The 18,470-nt window shown below is 58.0% G+C and overlaps 2 protein-coding genes across 2 annotated transcripts in view; one reads left to right on the top strand and one right to left on the bottom strand.

The window, feature by feature from the left end:
* The first annotated feature begins 36 nt into the window (after window positions 1–36).
* On the top strand, window positions 37–4,321 carry CYP21A2 (cytochrome P450 family 21 subfamily A member 2). The gene is given in 11 exon segments (XM_085238934.1): window positions 37–538; window positions 934–1,023; window positions 1,493–1,644; window positions 1,785–1,880; window positions 2,177–2,284; window positions 2,622–2,708; window positions 2,776–2,791; window positions 2,794–2,960; window positions 3,328–3,497; window positions 3,795–3,898; window positions 3,993–4,321. Coding segments are annotated over 11 exon segments (1,419 nt in total). The 5' UTR covers window positions 37–357; the 3' UTR covers window positions 4,241–4,321.
* Window positions 4,264–18,470, bottom strand: part of LOC104913619 (tenascin-X) — a 29,568-nt gene continuing 15,361 nt past the window's right edge. The window contains 20 exon segments of the mRNA XM_085238935.1: window positions 4,264–4,416; window positions 4,718–4,881; window positions 5,256–5,417; window positions 5,634–5,730; window positions 6,269–6,420; window positions 6,762–6,882; window positions 7,386–7,510; window positions 8,740–9,033; window positions 9,360–9,653; window positions 10,328–10,615; window positions 11,007–11,294; window positions 11,954–12,253; window positions 12,579–12,872; window positions 13,544–13,837; window positions 14,164–14,457; window positions 15,131–15,418; window positions 15,842–16,135; window positions 16,462–16,755; window positions 17,426–17,719; window positions 18,047–18,340. Coding sequence (XP_085095061.1) covers window positions 4,336–4,416; window positions 4,718–4,881; window positions 5,256–5,417; window positions 5,634–5,730; window positions 6,269–6,420; window positions 6,762–6,882; window positions 7,386–7,510; window positions 8,740–9,033; window positions 9,360–9,653; window positions 10,328–10,615; window positions 11,007–11,294; window positions 11,954–12,253; window positions 12,579–12,872; window positions 13,544–13,837; window positions 14,164–14,457; window positions 15,131–15,418; window positions 15,842–16,135; window positions 16,462–16,755; window positions 17,426–17,719; window positions 18,047–18,340 — 4,712 coding nt within the window. The 3' untranslated portion in view covers window positions 4,264–4,335.

Genomic DNA, 18,470 nt, shown 5'->3' with positions numbered 1-18,470 from the left:
GAGCGCTTGGGAGGATGTATGGGTAGAGGGTGGGGGGGGAGTTTGGGGGATCTTTGCTGGTTGGGGGGCACACAATGGGAGTGTGATTTTTTATTTTTTTTTGGAAGGGAGCACCCCATGGCTCTGGGAGCACTTTGTGGGGGAGAAACTCCTGTATTTTTTTTATGAGGACACCCCCATAAATTTTATAATGATTTGAAGTGGGGAGTGGGCACACAATAATTTCAGGGGAGTGAACCCAATTCCCCTCTTCTGGTAGGAGGGGTTTGGGTGGGGGGGGGGTGTGGAGCTTTTGAGGTCCCTCCCCCTCATAAGGTGTTATAGGGGCAGAGCTGGGGCCCCCCATCCCACAGAACAATGGCGGTGGTGATGCTTCTGCTGCTGCTTCTCCTGGCCCTGATCTGGGGGGGGTCAACCAGGCGGGGAGGGACACTATGGGGGGGGGCCCTGCACCTCCTGCACCCAGGAGGGCCACAGCACCTCCACGTCCTCACCCAGACCTACGGGGACCCCTTATGTCTGCGCTTGGGGGGACGTGGTGAGTAAAGGGGGGCACCTTCGTGACCCTCCCCCCATCCCCCTGACTCCCCCTTGGAGCCCCCATGACCCCCTCTTCCCCATAAATCCCCCCTCCTTTGGATCTTGAACCTTCCCCCTTTAAGATCCCCAACCTCACAGCTCCCCAGAATTACCCATTGAGAGGGTGGAGGGACCCCCAAATACTGCCCCCCAATTCCTTCCTGCCCCCCCCTTCAAGTTTGTCCCTTCCTTCTACCCCCCACAAAATAATTTGGGATCCCTAACCCCTGCCAACCCCCCCCCCCCCAAACTTTAACCTCTCACTTCTCCCCACACCCCTGGTTTCAAGGTCCCCATGGGGGTCCCTTCCCTCCAACCCACTCATTTCTTGCCCCCCCCTCCCTCCCCCCCCAGAGGTGGTGGTGCTGAGCTCTGCAGCCGCCATCCGTGAGGCGTTGGCACGGCGCTGGGGGGACTTCGTGGGACGCCCCCACAGTTACCTGGGTATGGGGGAGCTGCAGGGGTTGGGGGCTCCCCACGAGGGTTTGGGGTGAGTCAGAGGGGGGGGGGGGGGTTCCCTGTGAATCTTTAAGGGGGGTTCTTTGGGTTTTGTAGTTCTGGAGAGGGTCCCAAGAGGGGTCCACGAAGATCTCTACGGATATCTGAGGGGGTTTGGGGGTTCTGGAGGGTACTAATTGGTGTCTGCGTGGGTTCTGAGGGATCCTCCTGGGTTTTGAGTGGAGGGGAGTCCCTACAGGTCCCTGTTGGGTATCTGGAGGGGGTCCTGGGGGTCCCCATGATCTCTGAAGGGGTCTGGTTGCGTTTTTTGGGGTGGGAGAATGTTTCTAACAGTCCCCATGGGTGCTGGACAGGTCTCAGTGGGTGCCTGGGGGACTCTGGGTGGGTCCCCAATGATCCTTACGGCCGTCTGAGGTCTCATGGGTGCCGGGGTGATATGGGTGTCACCCCACAGCGTCCTTGGTGTCACGGGGGGGGCAGGACCTGGCGCTGGGGGATGCATCCCCAGAGTGGCGACGGCAGCGGGGGGCAACACGAGGAGCACTGGCGCGGGCTGTGAGACACCTGGAGCCCCTCCTGGAGCTGCAGGGCTGGGCGCTGTGCCAGGTGAGCACCCCAACACGGGGCCCTCCAACCCCAGGTGGATCCCATCACGTCTAGGGCTGAGCTGCCAGTCCCCTTGATTCACCCCAACCCCCCTGTGGGGCACCCGCACCCCCTCAGTGACTCCATTTCCCACCCCACAGGAGCTGAGCTCTTACGGGGCTGCCCCAGTGGACCTCTTTGAGGCATTCGCATTCCACACCTGCAGCACCATCTGCCGCCTCGCCTTCGGGGACCTGGTGGGGACACCGGGGGGGATGCGGGGTCTAGGTGTCACCTCAGGGAGCGGGGGGATTCAGGTGTCACTGCAGGGGGGGTCTCAGATGTCAGATGCCACTGGAGGGGACCCAGGTGTCCAAGGAGGGTGGATCCTAAATGCTCAGGGGCCACTCGGGATCTCAGATATCCAAGTGTCCCTTTGGGGACACAGCCACCTCTAGAGGGACCCAAATGACCACATATCTCTTTAGGTTCAGAAGTCTCTGGGGGGATCCAGGAATCTCTCTGGGGTGACCCCAAGCCCTGTGCCCCACAGATGCCCCCTGAGGCAGAGGTGCGCTCCTTTACACGCTGTGTGGTGGAACTGCTGGAGGTGTGGGGCTGGGCCAGCGTGCGGGCATTGGATGTGCTGCCTCCACTAAGGGTGAGCCCTACAGGGCCCTATAGGGCTTATGGGATCAACGTGGGGCTGGGAAGGGGGAAAAGTCCGTGTGGGGGTCTATAGTGAGAATGGGCTATATTGTCCTTGGGGGGTTATAGATGAGGCTGGGGGGGTCTGTAGGGGGTTGAGGGGGGCTAAAGGGGTTATATAGAGCCCTGGGAGGGTATTAAGGGGTTTGTATGGGGTCGGGGGGATTCTCAACACCTGTCTTAGGTTCAAAAGGGTCTGTGGGGAGATATGGGGCTGGGATGGAGTATAGGGTCCCTATGGGCCCAGGGGAGGTCTGTAGGGCACTGGGGGGGGTCCCTGTGCCCCACAGGTGCTGCCCAACCCGGGGCTGCGGGAGCTGCTGCGCCTGGTGGAGCGCCGCGACGCCTTCGTGGAGACCCAGATCCGATGGCACCAGGTGGGGATGTGGGGACATGGGGACAGAGGGGGGACGCAGCTGCAGGGGGTAACACATGTCCCTACAGGGCTGCGCATCCCCCCCGGGGACACAGTGCTGGGGGCACTGCTGGGGGGGGACCCCACTGTCCCTATGGGGCCGCTGGGGGGGGACCGCCTGCACATGGCCCTTGTGGACCTCTTCATCGGTGGCACCGAAACGACAGCGGCAGCTCTGCTGTGGGCTGTGGCCTTCCTGCTGCACCACCCCCAGGTGACACCACGTCACATCCGTGTCACACCTACATCTGTTTTCCCACGGTTCCCATTCCGGTCTCCCATCCCCACGTACCCCCAGCGTGTCCCCACGTGTGTGCTGGGTGTCCCCTCCCCCTACTGCACTTCCCCATTGCACCACATGCATGTCACACCCATGTCCATATCCCTGTGTGGATAATGGCCCTGGGGTGTCCCCACCTGTGTCCCTGGCGTCCCCTGTACGACGGCCATCACCAAAGTGTCACACTCATGTCACCTCTGTACCACACCGATGTCTGTGTCCCCGTGCAGGGAAGGGCCACCCCACGAGTGACCCGATGTGACACTTGGTGACACGCTCTGACACGTGTCCCCCGTCCCAGGTGCAGGACCGGGTGCGTGCAGAGCTGCACCAGGTGCTGGGCCCCACGGGGACCCCAAAGCCAGGGGACATGGGACGACTGCCGCTGCTCCGTGCTACCGTCACCGAGACCCTTCGCCTGCGTCCCCCTGCGCCTCTCGCGCTGCCCCACTGCGCCCGGCGCCACTCCAGGTATGGCCAGTAATGCACCAGTATGGACCAGTATGGGGTCATACAGACCAGTGGGGACCAGTACCAACCAGTGCGAGCCATATATCTGCCTGCAGAACCATGCACCCCTGTCAGTGTTTTGCACTAGAATGAACAAATGTAGACCAGTTTGTAATAGTGTGGACTGCTGGAGACCACGGACCTACCAGTAGGTCAGCCCGAGTAGAGCTCATCAGCCCCCATTAAGCCCCAGTATGACCCCAGTTGGCCACTGTAGGCTCTCCCAGTCCATCCCAGCAGCAGTCTGTCCCTTCCCAGCATTGCAGGAATTCCAGTGCCCGCGGGATCCATCATTATCCCAAACCTCTTCGCTGCGCACCACGACCCCAAGATATGGGACCGTCCTGATGAGTTCCTACCCGGTACGTGTGGGTCCACCCCATAGATGTGGGCCCCGAACCTCAGGGTGGGTTCCTCCCTATGCACCCATTCTCTGACCTCTGTTCTGCCCCACAGAGCGGTTCCTGCAACCAGGGGCCCCCTGGCGAGCGCTGCTGCCCTTTGGTTGTGGGGCACGCTCGTGTGTGGGGGAGGCATTGGCTCGGGCAGAGCTCTTTGTGTTTTTGGGGTACATCCTACAGCGATTCCGCCTGGAGCCGCCTTCTGATGGGGCTCTGCCCCACTTGGGGGTCACCGCCGGCACCGTGCTGCGCTGCGCCCCGTTCCGTGTGCGCCTCGTGCCCTGCCCACCCCATAGCTCCTGAGCCCAGTGTGTGGGATGCGTGGGTCAGTGCTGGTTACTCGCAGCTTTATTGACCCCATAAAGGCTTCACTGCGCCCCACAACCTTTCTAGTGCTCTCAGTCACGCTGCGGCCGCAGCTTCATCTCTGTGAAGGGGATGGAGTACTCGAAGCCCTTCCAGGGGTACCAGTTGATGCCCTGCAGAGAGGGAGGGGTATTTGGTCACACCCTATAGGCAAATTACAGCGGTTCTACAGACACGTATAGGCCCTACAGGGGGCCCCAAAGTACTTCCTTCCCTGCTCCAGCTTCTACAACTCTTGTAGGATCCCATACCCATGAGGCTAAAGGGATCTTGTGGGGGGCAGCCCTCCATATTTATCCCACATAACCCCCATGGCCCCACAGTGACCCCCTCCTGTCCCATCGGGTTGTTTTTATGCCCCCATAGACCCGTTGATGACCCCCACAGACCCCTTCATAGCCCCCATAGCCATACCTGGTGGTCATAGGGCACCCCATAGCGCCCGTTGAGGTTGGCGTAGTGGCAGTTGCGGTACCACCAGGCTCCGGTGTAGGCGACGGCGCAGGGCCGAGGGCGGCCCCGGGGGTCGTGGTCCCGTGTGGAGAAGGGGCTCCCAGCATGGTAGGACAGCGCATCCCCTGTAGGACCCACAGCAAGGTTATGGGGACTCCTAAAGAGAGCCCTCCAGGACACCCACATAGGGTTCAGAGCCCCAAGGATGTGCCACGGACCCCCAGGAGTCCCCACATCCTCATAGAGACCGCCCTGGGGGGCAGAGCTCCCCTCCCCAAGATCCCTTGTGGGCTCCCTGTGGTCTCGAGATCCCAATGGGTCAATGATCTCAAAGACCCCTGCAAGGCCCCCTCATTGTGGGCAAATAGACTTTCCCCTATTCTCCCCAGGATCCCCCCCCCAATGATCTGGGTATCCCCAAGAACCCTCCCATGAGTCAAGGTTAACGCTAATACCCCCCGGGAGCCCCCCAAGACCCCCCCCCCAGCCCCACACACACCAGCTGTGCCACTGTAGGCCCCGAGATGGAGGCGAAAACTGTCCTCAGGACCACCGACGGCGAAATCCCGATAGCGGGCGAAGGCACTGTCTGACGGCGTCCGGAGATCCACGCGCAGCTCCGTGGGCCCAGAAGCTGTCAGTGTGTGCAGCGCCGCATTCCCTGCCCGCATCCCACGAGCCATCATCATCCCCCATCCTACAGACCCAACTGGGGCCCTGCTCCACACCCTCCACCCCCCCACCCACACACCCGTCTAGGATTCCACCCCGCATCCCAGTAGGGTTCTGTCCCAGGTCCTGCAGCCATCAGCCATCCCCACTCTGGGTGTCTCACCCCACCCCAGACCTCAATCTCCCCAAGTTTTGGGGTCCTCACCCAGCCAGAACTCCCCGGAGATGTTCCCGAAGCCGTGGACGTACTCCTCCCACCCCCTCCAGAAGTTGGTGCCCCCATCCATGCGGCGCTGGAACACCTTTGGGGGTGGGGGTGAGGTCAGAATCCCCCCAAGACCCCACCACTGCCCCCAGACCCCCCATTACCTCCCTCTAAACCCCCAACATTGCACCCTAAGACCCTTGTATTGCCCCCCCAGGGCATCCTATTGCCTCTCCCAGCCCAAATTTCTCCCTGGGTGCTCCCCCATTTATAGTTCCAGCGGGTTACTGGGATCCCCATGGATAGTATAGGGGGTATGTGAGTCTCATAGGAACACTGGGATCCCCCTGCAGTTTCCAGAATTACCCCAGTTGCCCCACAAGACCCTCCCATTAACCTCCCCTCCCGTCCAGCCTCCCCCCCACTCCCCCTGCATTGCTTCTCAACCCCCCCAGAACCTCCCCAGATACCCCAAATGCCCCCAGTTGCTCCACAGGACTCCTCTATTGCCAACCCAACCCCTATAATGGCAACCATAGAGCCAGCCACCCAACCCCAAGGCACCCATTGCCCATCAGACTCCTCACAGCACCCCCCCCATGCCCCCCGCTTCCTCCCCTTGCCCTCAGCCCCACCAGCCAGCCTCCCCCATCGCTCTCCATGTCGCAGAAGATGCGCAGTGGCCGTTGCTGGTCGCCCCCGAGGAAGATGAGGGCTTCTCGTGAAGGCCCTGGTCCATTGAGCTGCTCCTCAGCGCAGTCCCGGGGGTGTGGGTGGGGAAGGGGTGCTGGGGGATAAAGTACAGCGTAGGTGCCCCCACCCACAGGACCCAACCAGTTGGGGGTCCCTGTTCACCTATCAAGGGACGAGGGCATCCTGTTGACCCCCCACCCAAGGAACCCCCCCTACGTAGGGACCCATTATTCAAGTACTTGGGAACCCCCAGAGCCCCCCCACGTAAAGATGCAGATTTTTGGGTACCCCCCTTCCATAATTCAGGACCCAGCATCCGTGCATCCCCACCACCACAAAGCATCCAGATATTTGGGTACCCCAGAGTCTCTCACCCAAGTGCCCTGACACCTGGGTGCCCCCTCCCACCCCACAGGACCTCCTTTCCCAGCTCACGGGTGTTGAAGGTGGTCTCGAGGGGCTCCAGCCCCCGGCCCTGGAGCTGCACCCTATAGTGTCCAGTGGGCTCCAGGCCCCACAGCTCCTTGGATGTTGCCTCAGGGGGCAGCTGCAGTGTCTGGGGGGGGGGGAGGGGGGACATGGGAGGGTTATTGGGCTGCTATGGGGGTCCCTAAAGGGCATTACAGGGGTGTTTAATGTCTCCAGGGAGCATAAAGGGGCCCAGGAGGATGGGAGTGCTGCAAAAGGAGTATTGAGGACCTCAAGGGATAGTGGGGTGCAGTGGGGTTCTTAGGGTGCTTGGGGGGCTTTTGGGTTTCCCACGGTGGGAGCAGGGTCCCCAAAGGGCATTGGGATCCTTGAGGGGAGATCTGGGTCTCCACAAGGAATACTGGGGTCTCCAAAAGGGTGAGTGGAGATTTCAGGGGGCTGTGGGGGGTTCCCAGAGGAGCACTGGGGTCCTCAGAGACGCCATGCTGATCCCCAGGAGAAGTTCTAGGGTCACAAACAGGGTTGCAGGGGAGCCTTATGGGTTACTGGGATCCCCCCCATAGGCATATTGGGGTACCCCAGGAGATACTGAAGTCCCCTGGAAGCTCAGGGAGTGCTATGGGGTATTACCTTCATGGGGCCTCCGAGGGGTCCGTAGCTGAGGTTGTAGCCATCAGGAGGGACATGGGGAGGTGCCCAATGCAGCTGAGCACTGCGGGGCCACAGCGTCCCCACCCATAGCGTTCCTGGGGCACCTGGGAAGAGATGGAGGGCACTAAGGCCTGCAGCCCCCCCCTTGGATGTCCCACACTCTCCCTCCCGTTAACTCCTTTTGGAACCCCCCCCCCCCCCCAAAGGCCTCTTGAGAGCCCTGCTCACCACTACAGCACCCGCTGACCACAAAGACACTCCCACCCCACTGTAGTATCCCAGTGACCCCCACCCACACTACTCCCACACACAGGGGACACTGGAATGCCATAGAGATCTCCTACAGCACTGCCTCCACAGGGACACCTCCCACCCATGACTCCACCACACCATCAACTATCCAGCTCCACAAGACCCTATAGAATCCTATAGAGCCCTATGGGACCCTACGGAAACCTATAGAGCCCTATGGGACCCTATAGAGCCTATAGAGCCCTATGGCACCTATGCAACCCTATAGAATCCTATGCAACCCTACAGAATCCTATGCAACCCTATAGAGCCCTATGAGATCCTAGAGAATCCTATAGAGCCCTATGGGACCCTGTAGAGCCCTATAGAGTTTGAACACTGCTTTCAGAAGTAGGGCTTAATTCCCATGTAAAGCCAGGAGCAAAGGACCAGGTCCATCCTGGTCCTTTTCAACTCTGGTATAGTCTATATACTAAGAGTCCAACAATCCATTTCCCAAAATGTAGATCCCTCCAACACCCAGCAGTGCTTCCAACAGTCCTTCCAACCATCCAAAGCTCCATCCATAGAAACGCACATCCCTCCATCCAACCAGTCGCTATATGTTCATCCAACAATCATTTTATATTAAAAAAATTAATTCATTCCATCGGTCATCCCCAAACAAACCACAGCACGAACATGATCCATCCATCCTTCCAACGAAATCTCTCTAGAGCTCAAGAAAAGTTCCTATTGCCAACAGTGTGCAAATGGACCCTGGCAGGACCCAGCTGACTCTAAATACAGCAGCAGAGAGGCAATGAGGTGAGAGCCAAAAGCTCTTCATTCAAGTATCTCTTCATCCAACCAAGCAGTCAACTACTCAAAGAGCCACAATCCCACCTAAACAGGCATCACACCATCCATTCCCCATCAGTCCCTTCGTAATCCAGTGCACCGATTAATGGACCCATTCCAAAACAGGAAACCAACAGCTCATCCCATGGACAGAGGAAAACAAGATTCCCAGCACAGGCCACGTTTCACTTCGTATCTCCAAGAAACCCAGAGCCCAGCAGGTGCCAATTCCTGCCCTCACCTGTGACGGCATCAGTGGAGACGGGGCCCAGCCGTTTCCGCCCCCACACCCCGTACAGGTTGAACTTGTAGCGGCGGGACGGTGACAGCCCGGGCACGGTCACGGAGCGCGACCCACCGTCCACGGGCACCACCTGCGGCTGGCCTTGTGCATCCTTGTACTGCACCGTGAAGGAGTCAAAGGAGCCCGCGGGGACGCTCCATTCCAGCTGCACGGAGTCGGGGCTGACGTGGGATGCCGTCAGCTCACCCAGGCGTGGTGGGGAAGGTGGTTCCTTCTCTACTGGCGCGGCAGCTGTAGCACAAAGTCCATGACCACCCATCCTACTATCCACGTGTTCAACTGCTTACCAACCATTCACACAAACATCCACCTGGCCTGATCAAAAAGTTATCCTAACCCACCCAACACACCTTCCATCCGTAACGCCATCCACGCAACCAAATCCTCTCCACTGATCACTACCCCCTACTCCTCCCATCCCTCCCTACGTGCCCACTCTTTGCCACAGAACGTTTCCGTTTGCATTCAGACTCCAGGCACCAGCACAGCCCATCACACTGCTCACGCCACGCGCCAAGCTCAAGGCCCAGAGAGGTGCAGCATGCGGGGGCCCTCACCGGTGACGGTGTCAGTGGAGATGGGGCCCAGACGTGTCTGCCCCCACAGCCCATACAGGTTGAACTTGTAGGGGTGGGACGGCAGCAGACCAGACACGGTCACCGTGCGGGACCCACTCTCCAAGTGCAGCTCCTGCGCCTGGCCTTGCACGTCTATGTACTGCACTGTGAAGGAGTCAAAGGTGCCCTCGGGGACGCTCCATTCCAGTTGCACCGAGTTGGGGCTGACATGGGATGCTGTCAGCTCTCCGAGGCGTGGCTGGGATGGCGCTTGCTCCTCCACCTCTTCTGCAGCTGCAATACAGAGGACACAGTGCAGGATAGAAGCACGGTCCTGCCCAGCAGTCACATCCCACCATTCATACGTCCATCCGTCCAAACACCCTCTCTTTCTATGTTCCCTTTTCCATCCATTCTCAGTCTTCTCCTCACTTGAACCATCTCACCCAACTGCCATTCCTTCACACCACCACCATCCAGACATCCAGGTCACTGGCCCACCATTCAGACAAGGATTCTCTCTGTACTTCTCTCCACTCATTTCTCTACGCAGCCCTACGTTCAGTTCAACACAGCAAGCAACACTTACTCCTTCTTCCATGCAAGAATTATCTAATTCATCTGTGAACATATCCATCCACTGTATCAGTGCACCAAGGATCTACCTACACATTCTTCATCCATCCACCTATTCCTAAAGTATTCCTAAAGTATCCATCCTTCATCTATCTGCCCATCCATTCAAACAAACACTCCAACAGCCACAATCTTATACGGGCAGCCATCACTCCTTCCATTCCCCACTGGTCCCTTCAGGCTTAAGCGCAACTTTTCACGGATCCTTCCCGAATAAAGGCACCCAACAGCACATCCATGCCAGAGGAAATCAAGATCCCCAGCACAGGCCATGTTTCACTTCCTATCTCCAGGAAACCCAGAGCCCAGCAGGTGCCAATTCCTGCCCTCACCTGTGACGGCATCAGTGGAGACGGGGCCCAGCCGTTTCCGCCCCCACACCCCGTACAGGTTGAACTTGTAGCGGCGGGACGGCGACAGCCCGGGCACGGTCACGGAGCGCGACCCACCGTCCACGGGCACCACCTGCGGCTGGCCTTGTGCATCCTTGTACTGCACCGTGAAGGAGTCAAAGGAGCCCGCGGGGACGCTCCATTCCAGCTGCACGGAGTCGGGGCTGACGTGGGATGCCGTCAGCTCACCCAGGCGTGGTGGGGAAGGTGGTTCCTCCTGTGCTGGAGCTGCAGCTGCAGAACAAAATTCATTGTAAATGCATCCTACTATCAACCTTCTCATCTATTCAACAACCAACCACACAGACATCCACCTGGCCTGAGCACAAATATATTCAAACCCATCCATTCTTCCGTCCATCAATAATGCAATGCATGCAGCCAATCCCTCTCCACTGATCACTTCCACCAACTCTTGCAGTGAGCCAACCCTAAGTGCCCAGTCTTTCCCACAGAACGTTTCCCTTCGCATGATGACTGTAAGCAAGAGCACAGCACCTCACAATGCTCATGCCAATCGCCAATGTCAGCGTCGGGACAGGTGAAGCACAGGCCACGTTTCTCTTTCTATCTCCAGGAAACCCAGAGCCCAGCAGGTGCCAATTCCAGGGGCCCTCACCTGTGACAGCATCAGTGGAGACAGGGCCCAGCCGTTTCCGCCCCCACACCCCATACAGGTTGAACTTGTAGCGGCGGGACGGCGACAGCCCGGGCACGGTCACGGAGAGCGACCCACCGTCCACGGGCACCACCTGCGGCTGGCCTTGTGCATCCATGTACTGCACCGTGAAGGAGTCAAAGGAGCCCGCGGGGACGCTCCATTCCAGCTGCACGGAGTCGGGGCTGACGTGGGATGCCGTCAGCTCACCCAGGCGTGGCTGGGAAGGTGGTTCCTCCTCTACCTGGACTGCAGCAGCAATACAGAGATAATAATTAATGATGAAAGCACGGTCCTTCACATCCCAGCATTCATCCGTCCATCTGTCCAAACACCCTCTCTCTCTCTGTTCCCTTTTCCATCCATTCTCAGTCTTCTCCTCACTTGAACCATCTCACCCAACTGCCATTCCTTCACACCTCCACCATCCAGACATCCAGGTCACTGGCCCACCATTCAGACAAGGATTCTCTCTGTACTTCTCTACACTCATTTCTCTACGCAGCCACATCTTCAGTTCAACACAACAAGCAAAACATACACCTTCATCCTACCAAGGATTGTCTCATTCAGCTGTGAACAAATTTATCCAATGTACCAGTGCACCAAGGATCTTCCTATCCATTCTTCATCCATCCACCCTTTCCTAAAGAATTATCAATCATCCCCATCAATTCTTCTCATCCATTCAAACAAACACTCCAACAGCCACAACAGCCACAATCTTATACGGGCAGGCACCACTCCATACAGTCTTCACCGGTCTATTGAACATGAAACGTTTGCTTCTCGAATAAAGGCACCCAAGAGCTGATCCCGCTGTCAGAGGGCATAAAAGTTTCCGGCACAGGCCAAGCTTCCCTGTCCAGCCTCAGGACATGGAGAGCCCAGCAGGTGCCAATTCCTGCCCTCACCTGTGACGGCATCAGTGGAGACGGGGCCCAGCCGTTTCCGCCCCCACACCCCGTACAGGTTGAACTTGTAGCGGCGGGACGGCGACAGCCCGGGCACGGTCACGGAGCGCGACCCACCGTCCACGGGCACCACCTGCGGCTGGCCTTGTGCATCCTTGTACTGCACCGTGAAGGAGTCAAAGGAACCCGCGGGGACGCTCCATTCCAGCTGCACGGAGTCGGGGCTGACGTGGGATGCTGTCAGCTCACCCAGGCGTGGCGGGGAAGGTGGTTCCTCCTCCACTGGCGCGGCAGCTGCAGCACAAAGTCCATGTCCACCCATCCTACTATCCACGTGTCAACAGCTTACCAACCATTCACACAAACATCCACCTGGCCTGATCAAAAAGTTATCCTAACCCACCCAACACACCTTCCATCCATAACGCCATCCACGCAACCAAATCCTCTCCACTGATCACTACCCCCTACTCCTCCCATCCCTCCCTACGTGCCCACTCTTTGCCACAGAACGTTTCCATTGGCATTCAGACTCCAGTCACCAGCACAGCCCATCACACTGCTCACGCCACGCGCCAAGCTCAAGGCCTAGAGAGGTGCAGCATGCGGGGGCCCTCACCGGTGACGGTGTCAGTGGAGATGGGGCCCAGACGTGTCTGCCCCCACAGCCCATACAGGTTGAACTTGTAGGGGTGGGACGGCAGCAGACCAGACACGGTCACCGTGCGGGACCCACTCTCCAAGTGCAGCTCCTGCGCCTGGCCTTGCACGTCTATGTACTGCACTGTGAAGGAGTCAAAGGTGCCCTCGGGGACGCTCCATTCCAGTTGCACCGAGTTGGGGCTGACATGGGATGCTGTCAGCTCTCCGAGGCGTGGCTGGGATGGCGCTTGCTCCTCCACCTCTTCTGCAGCTGCAATACAGAGGACACAGTGCAGGATAAAAGCACGGTCCTGCCCAGCAGTCACATCCCACCTTCCGTCCATCCGTCCAAACACCCTCTCTCTCTCTGTTCCCTTTTCCATCCATTCCCAGTCATCTCCTCACTTGAACCATCTCACCCAACTGCCATTCCTTCACACCGCCACCATCCAGACATCCAGGTCACTGGCCCACCATTCAGACAAGGATTCTCTCTGTACTTCTCTACACTCATTTCTCTACGCAGCCCCACGTTCCGTTCAACACAGCAAGCAACACTTACTCCTTCTTCCATCCAAGAATTATCTAATTCATCTGTGAACATATCCATCCTCTGTACCAGTGCACCAGGGATCTACCTACCCATTCTTCATCCATCCACCTATTCCTAAAGTATTCCAAAGTATCCATCCTTCATCTATCTGCCCATCCATTCAAACAAACACTCCAACAGCCACAATGTTATACAAGCAGCCATCACTCCTTCCATTCCCCACCGGTCCCTTCAGGCTTAAGCAGAACTTTTCACGGATCCTTCCCGAATAAAGGCACGCAACAGCTCATCCCGCTGCCAGAGGAAATCAAGATCCCCAGCACAGGCCATGTTTCACTTCCTATCTCCAGGAAACCCAGAACCCAGCAGGTGCCAATTCCTGCCCTCACCTGTGATGGCATCAGTGGAGACGGGGCCCAGCCGTTTCCGCCCCCACACCCCGTACAGGTTGAACTTGTAGCGGCGGGATGGCGACAGCCCGGGCACGGTCACGGAGCGCGACCCACCGTCCACGGGCACCACCTGCGGCTGGCCTTGTGCATCCTTGTACTGCACCGTGAAGGAGTCAAAGGAGCCCGCGGGGACGCTCCATTCCAGCTGCACGGAGTCGGGGCTGACGTGGGATGCCGTCAGCTCACCCAGGCGTGGCGGGGAAGGTGGTTCCTCCTCCACTGGCGCGGCAGCTGTAGCACAAAGTCCATGACCACCCATCCTACTATCCACGTGTTCAACAGCTTACCAACCATTCACACAAACATCCACCTGGCCTGATCAAAAAGTTATCCTAACCCACCCAACACACCTTCCATCCATAACGCCATCCACGCAACCAAATCCTCTCCACTGATCACTACCCCACACTCCTCCCATCCCTCCCTACGTGCCCACTCTTTGCCACAGAACGTTTCCATTGGCATTCAGACTCCAGGCACCAGCACAGCCCATCACACTGCTCACGCCACGCGCCAAGCTCAAGGCCCAGAGAGGTGCAGCATGCGGGGGCCCTCACCGGTGACGGTGTCAGTGGAGATGGGGCCCAGACGTGTCTGCCCCCACAGCCCATACAGGTTGAACTTGTAGGGGTGGGACGGCAGCAGACCAGACACGGTCACCGTGCGGGACCCACTCTCCAAGTGCAGCTCCTGCGCCTGGCCTTGCACGTCTATGTACTGCACTGTGAAGGAGTCAAAGGTGCCCTCGGGGACGCTCCATTCCAGTTGCACCGAGTTGGGGCTGACGTGGGATGCTGTCAGCTCTCCGAGGCGTGGCTGGGATGGCGCTTGCTCCTCCACCTCTTCTGCAGCTGCAATGCAGAGGACACAGTGCAGGATAAAAGCACGGTCCTGCCCAGCAGTCACATCCCACGTTCCATCCATCTGTCCAAACACCCTCTCTCTCTCTGTTCCCTTTTCCATCCATTCTCAGTCTTCTCCTCACTTGAACCATCTCACCCAACTGCCATTCCTTCACACCGCCACCATCCAGACATCCAGGTCACTGGCCCACCATTCAGACAAGGATTCTCTCTGTACTTCACTCATTTCTCTACGCAGCCACATCTTCAGTTCAACACAGCAAGCAACACTTACTCCTTCTTGCATCCAAGAATTATCTAATTCATCTGTGAACATATCCATCCACTGTACCAGTGCACCAAAGATCTACCTACCCATTCTTCATCCATCCACCTATTCCTAAAGTATCCATCCATCCATCCTTACATTCCTTCATCTATCTGCCCATCCATTCAAACAAACACTCCAAAAGCCACAATCTTATACGGGCAGCCATCACTCCTTCCATTCCCCATTGGTCCCTTCACGCTTAAGCGCAACTTTTCACGGACCCTTCCCGAATAAAGGCACCCAACAGCTCATCCCATTGCTAGAGGAAATCAAGATCCCCAGCACAGGCCACGTTTCACTTCCTATCTCCAGGAAACCCAGAGCCCAGCAGGTGCCAATTCCTGCCCTCACCTGTGACGGCATCAGTGGAGACGGGGCCCAGCCGTTTCCGCCCCCACACCCCGTACAGGTTGAACTTGTAGCGGCGGGACGGCGACAGCCCGGGCACGGTCACGGAGCGCGACCCACCGTCCACGGGCACCACCTGCGGCTGGCCTTGTGCATCCTTGTACTGCACCGTGAAGGAGTCAAAGGAGCCCGCGGGGACGCTCCATTCCAGCTGCACGGAGTCGGGGCTGACGTGGGATGCTGTCAGCTCACCCAGGCGTGGCGGGGAAGGTGGTTCCTTCTCTACTGGAGCTGCAGCAGCAATACAGAGATAATAATTAATGATGAAACACCCTCACAAGCAATCCTCCATCCACACAACAACAAATACAACATTCATCCTACCAACGGTTGTGCTCTCAGCACAAATTTATCCAAGCACCATTCCATCCATCCATCCATCCATCCATCCATCCATCCCTCCATCCATCCATCCATCCATCCATCCCTCCCTCCCTCCCTCCCTCCCAGTCTCCCTTCAAATTCTCAATCATCCCCGTCTTCAATTCTTCCTCCAATCTTGCACGCACTCATCCCTACAGACTTTCCATTCAAGACGAAACGTTTGCTTCTCAGCCAAGATGACTGTAAGAAGGAGCGGCCATAAACGTTTCCGGGCATAGGCCAATTCCACTGTCAGCCTCAGGACATGGATGAAGCACACAGCATCCTCACCTGTGACAGCATCAGTGGAGACGGGGCCCAGCCGTTTCCGCCCCCACACCCCGTACAGGTTGAACTTGTAGCGGCGGGACGGCGACAGCCCGGGCACGGTCACGGAGCGCGACCCACCGTCCACGGGCACCACCTGCGGCTGGCCTTGTGCATCCTTGTACTGCACCGTGAAGGAGTCAAAGGAGCCCGCGGGGACGCTCCATTCCAGCTGCACGGAGTCGGGGCTGACGTGGGATGCCGTCAGCTCACCCAGGCGTGGCGGGGAAGGTGGTTCCTCCTCCACTGGCGCGGCAGCTGCAGTACAAATTCCATGTCCACCCATCCTACTATCCACGTGCTCAACTGCTTACCAACCATTCACACAAACATCCACCTGGCCTGATCAAAAAGTCATCCTAACCCACCCAACACACCTTCCATCCGTAACGCCATCCACGCAACCAAATCCTCTCCACTGATCACTACCCCACACTCCTCCCATCCCTCCCTACGTGCCCACTCTTTGCCACAGAACGTTTCCATTGGCATTCAGACTCCAGGCACCAGCACAGCCCATCACACTGCTCACGCCACGCGCCAAGCTCAAGGCCCAGAGAGGTGCAGCATGCGGGGGCCCTCACCGGTGACGGTGTCAGTGGAGATGGGGCCCAGACGTGTCTGCCCCCACAGCCCATACAGGTTGAACTTGTAGGGGTGGGACGGCAGCAGACCAGACACGGTCACCGTGCGGGACCCACTCTCCAAGTGCAGCTCCTGCGCCTGGCCTTGCACGTCTATGTACTGCACTGTGAAGGAGTCAAAGGTGCCCTCGGGGACGCTCCATTCCAGTTGCACCGAGTTGGGGCTGACATGGGATGCTGTCAGCTCTCCGAGGCGTGGCTGGGATGGCGCTTGCTCCTCCACCTCTTCTGCAGCTGCAATACAGAGGACACAGTGCAGGATAAAAGCACGGTCCTGCCCAGCAGTCACATCCCACCATTCATACGTCCATCCGTCCAAACACCCTCTCTCTCTCTGTTCCCTTTTTCCATCCATTCCAATCTCTCCTCACTTGAACCATCTCACCCAACTGCCATTCCTTCACACCGCCACCATCCAGACATCCAGGTCACTGGCCCACCATTCAGACAAGGATTCTCTCTGTACTTCTCTCATTTCTCTACGCAGCCACACGTTCAGTTCAACACAGCAAGCAACACTTACTCCTTCTTCCATCCAAGAATTATCTAATTCATCTGTGAACATATCCATCCACTGTACCCGTGCACCAAGGATCTACCTACCCATTCTTCATCCATCCACCTATTCCTAAAGTATTCCTAAAGTATCCATCCTTCATCTATCTGCCCATCCATTCAAACAAACACTCCAACAGCCACAATCTTATACGGGCAGCCATCACTCCTTCCATTCCCCACCGGTCCCTTCAGGCTTAAGCAGAACTTTTCACGGATCCTTCCCGAATAAAGGCACCCAACAGCTCATCCAGCTGCCAGAGGAAATCAAGATCCCCAGCACAGGCCATGTTTCACTTCCTATCTCCAGGAAACCCAGAGCCCAGCAGGTGCCAATTCCTGCCCTCACCTGTGACGGCATCAGTGGAGACGGGGCCCAGCCGTTTCCGCCCCCACACCCCGTACAGGTTGAACTTGTAGCGGCGGGACGGCGACAGCCCGGGCACGGTCACGGAGCGCGACCCACCGTCCACGGGCACCACCTGCGGCTGGCCTTGTGCATCCTTGTACTGCACCGTGAAGGAGTCAAAGGAGCCCGCGGGGACGCTCCATTCCAGCTGCACGGAGTCGGGGCTGACGTGGGATGCCGTCAGCTCACCCAGGCGTGGCGGGGAAGGTGGTTCCTCCTCCACTGGCGCGGCAGCTGCAGTACAAATGTCCATGTCCACCCATCCTACTATCCACGTGTTCAACAGCTTACCAACCATTCACACAAACATCCACCTGGCCTGATCAAAAAGTCATCCTAAACCACCCAACACACCTTCCATCCGTAACGCCATCCACGCAACCAAATCCTCTCCACTGATCACTACCCCACACTCCTCCCATCCCTCCCTACGTGCCCACTCTTTGCCACAGAACGTTTCCATTGGCATTCAGACTCCAGGCACCAGCACAGCCCATCACACTGCTCACGCCACGCGCCAAGCTCAAGGCCCAGAGAGGTGCAGCATGCGGGGGCCCTCACCGGTGACGGTGTCAGTGGAGATGGGGCCCAGACGTGTCTGCCCCCACAGCCCATACAGGTTGAACTTGTAGGGGTGGGACGGCAGCAGACCAGACACGGTCACCGTGCGGGACCCACTCTCCAAGTGCAGCTCCTGCGCCTGGCCTTGCACGTCTATGTACTGCACTGTGAAGGAGTCAAAGGTGCCCTCGGGGACGCTCCATTCCAGTTGCACCGAGTTGGGGCTGACATGGGATGCTGTCAGCTCTCCGAGGCGTGGCTGGGATGGCGCTTGCTCCTCCACCTCTTCTGCAGCTGCAATACAGAGCACACAGTGCAGGATAAAAGCACGGTCCTGCCCAGCAGTCACATCCCACCATTCATACGTCCATCTGTCCAAACACCCTCTCTCTCTCTGTTCCCTTTTTCCATCCATTCCCAATCA

Source organism: Meleagris gallopavo, chromosome 18, assembly GCF_905368555.1.
Source record: "Meleagris gallopavo chromosome 18, MGAL_WU_HG_1.1, whole genome shotgun sequence".
Taxonomy (NCBI): Eukaryota; Metazoa; Chordata; class Aves; order Galliformes; family Phasianidae; genus Meleagris; species Meleagris gallopavo.
Note: the sequence above shows the minus strand (reverse complement) of the source record. Positions and strands in the feature narration are given on the sequence as shown.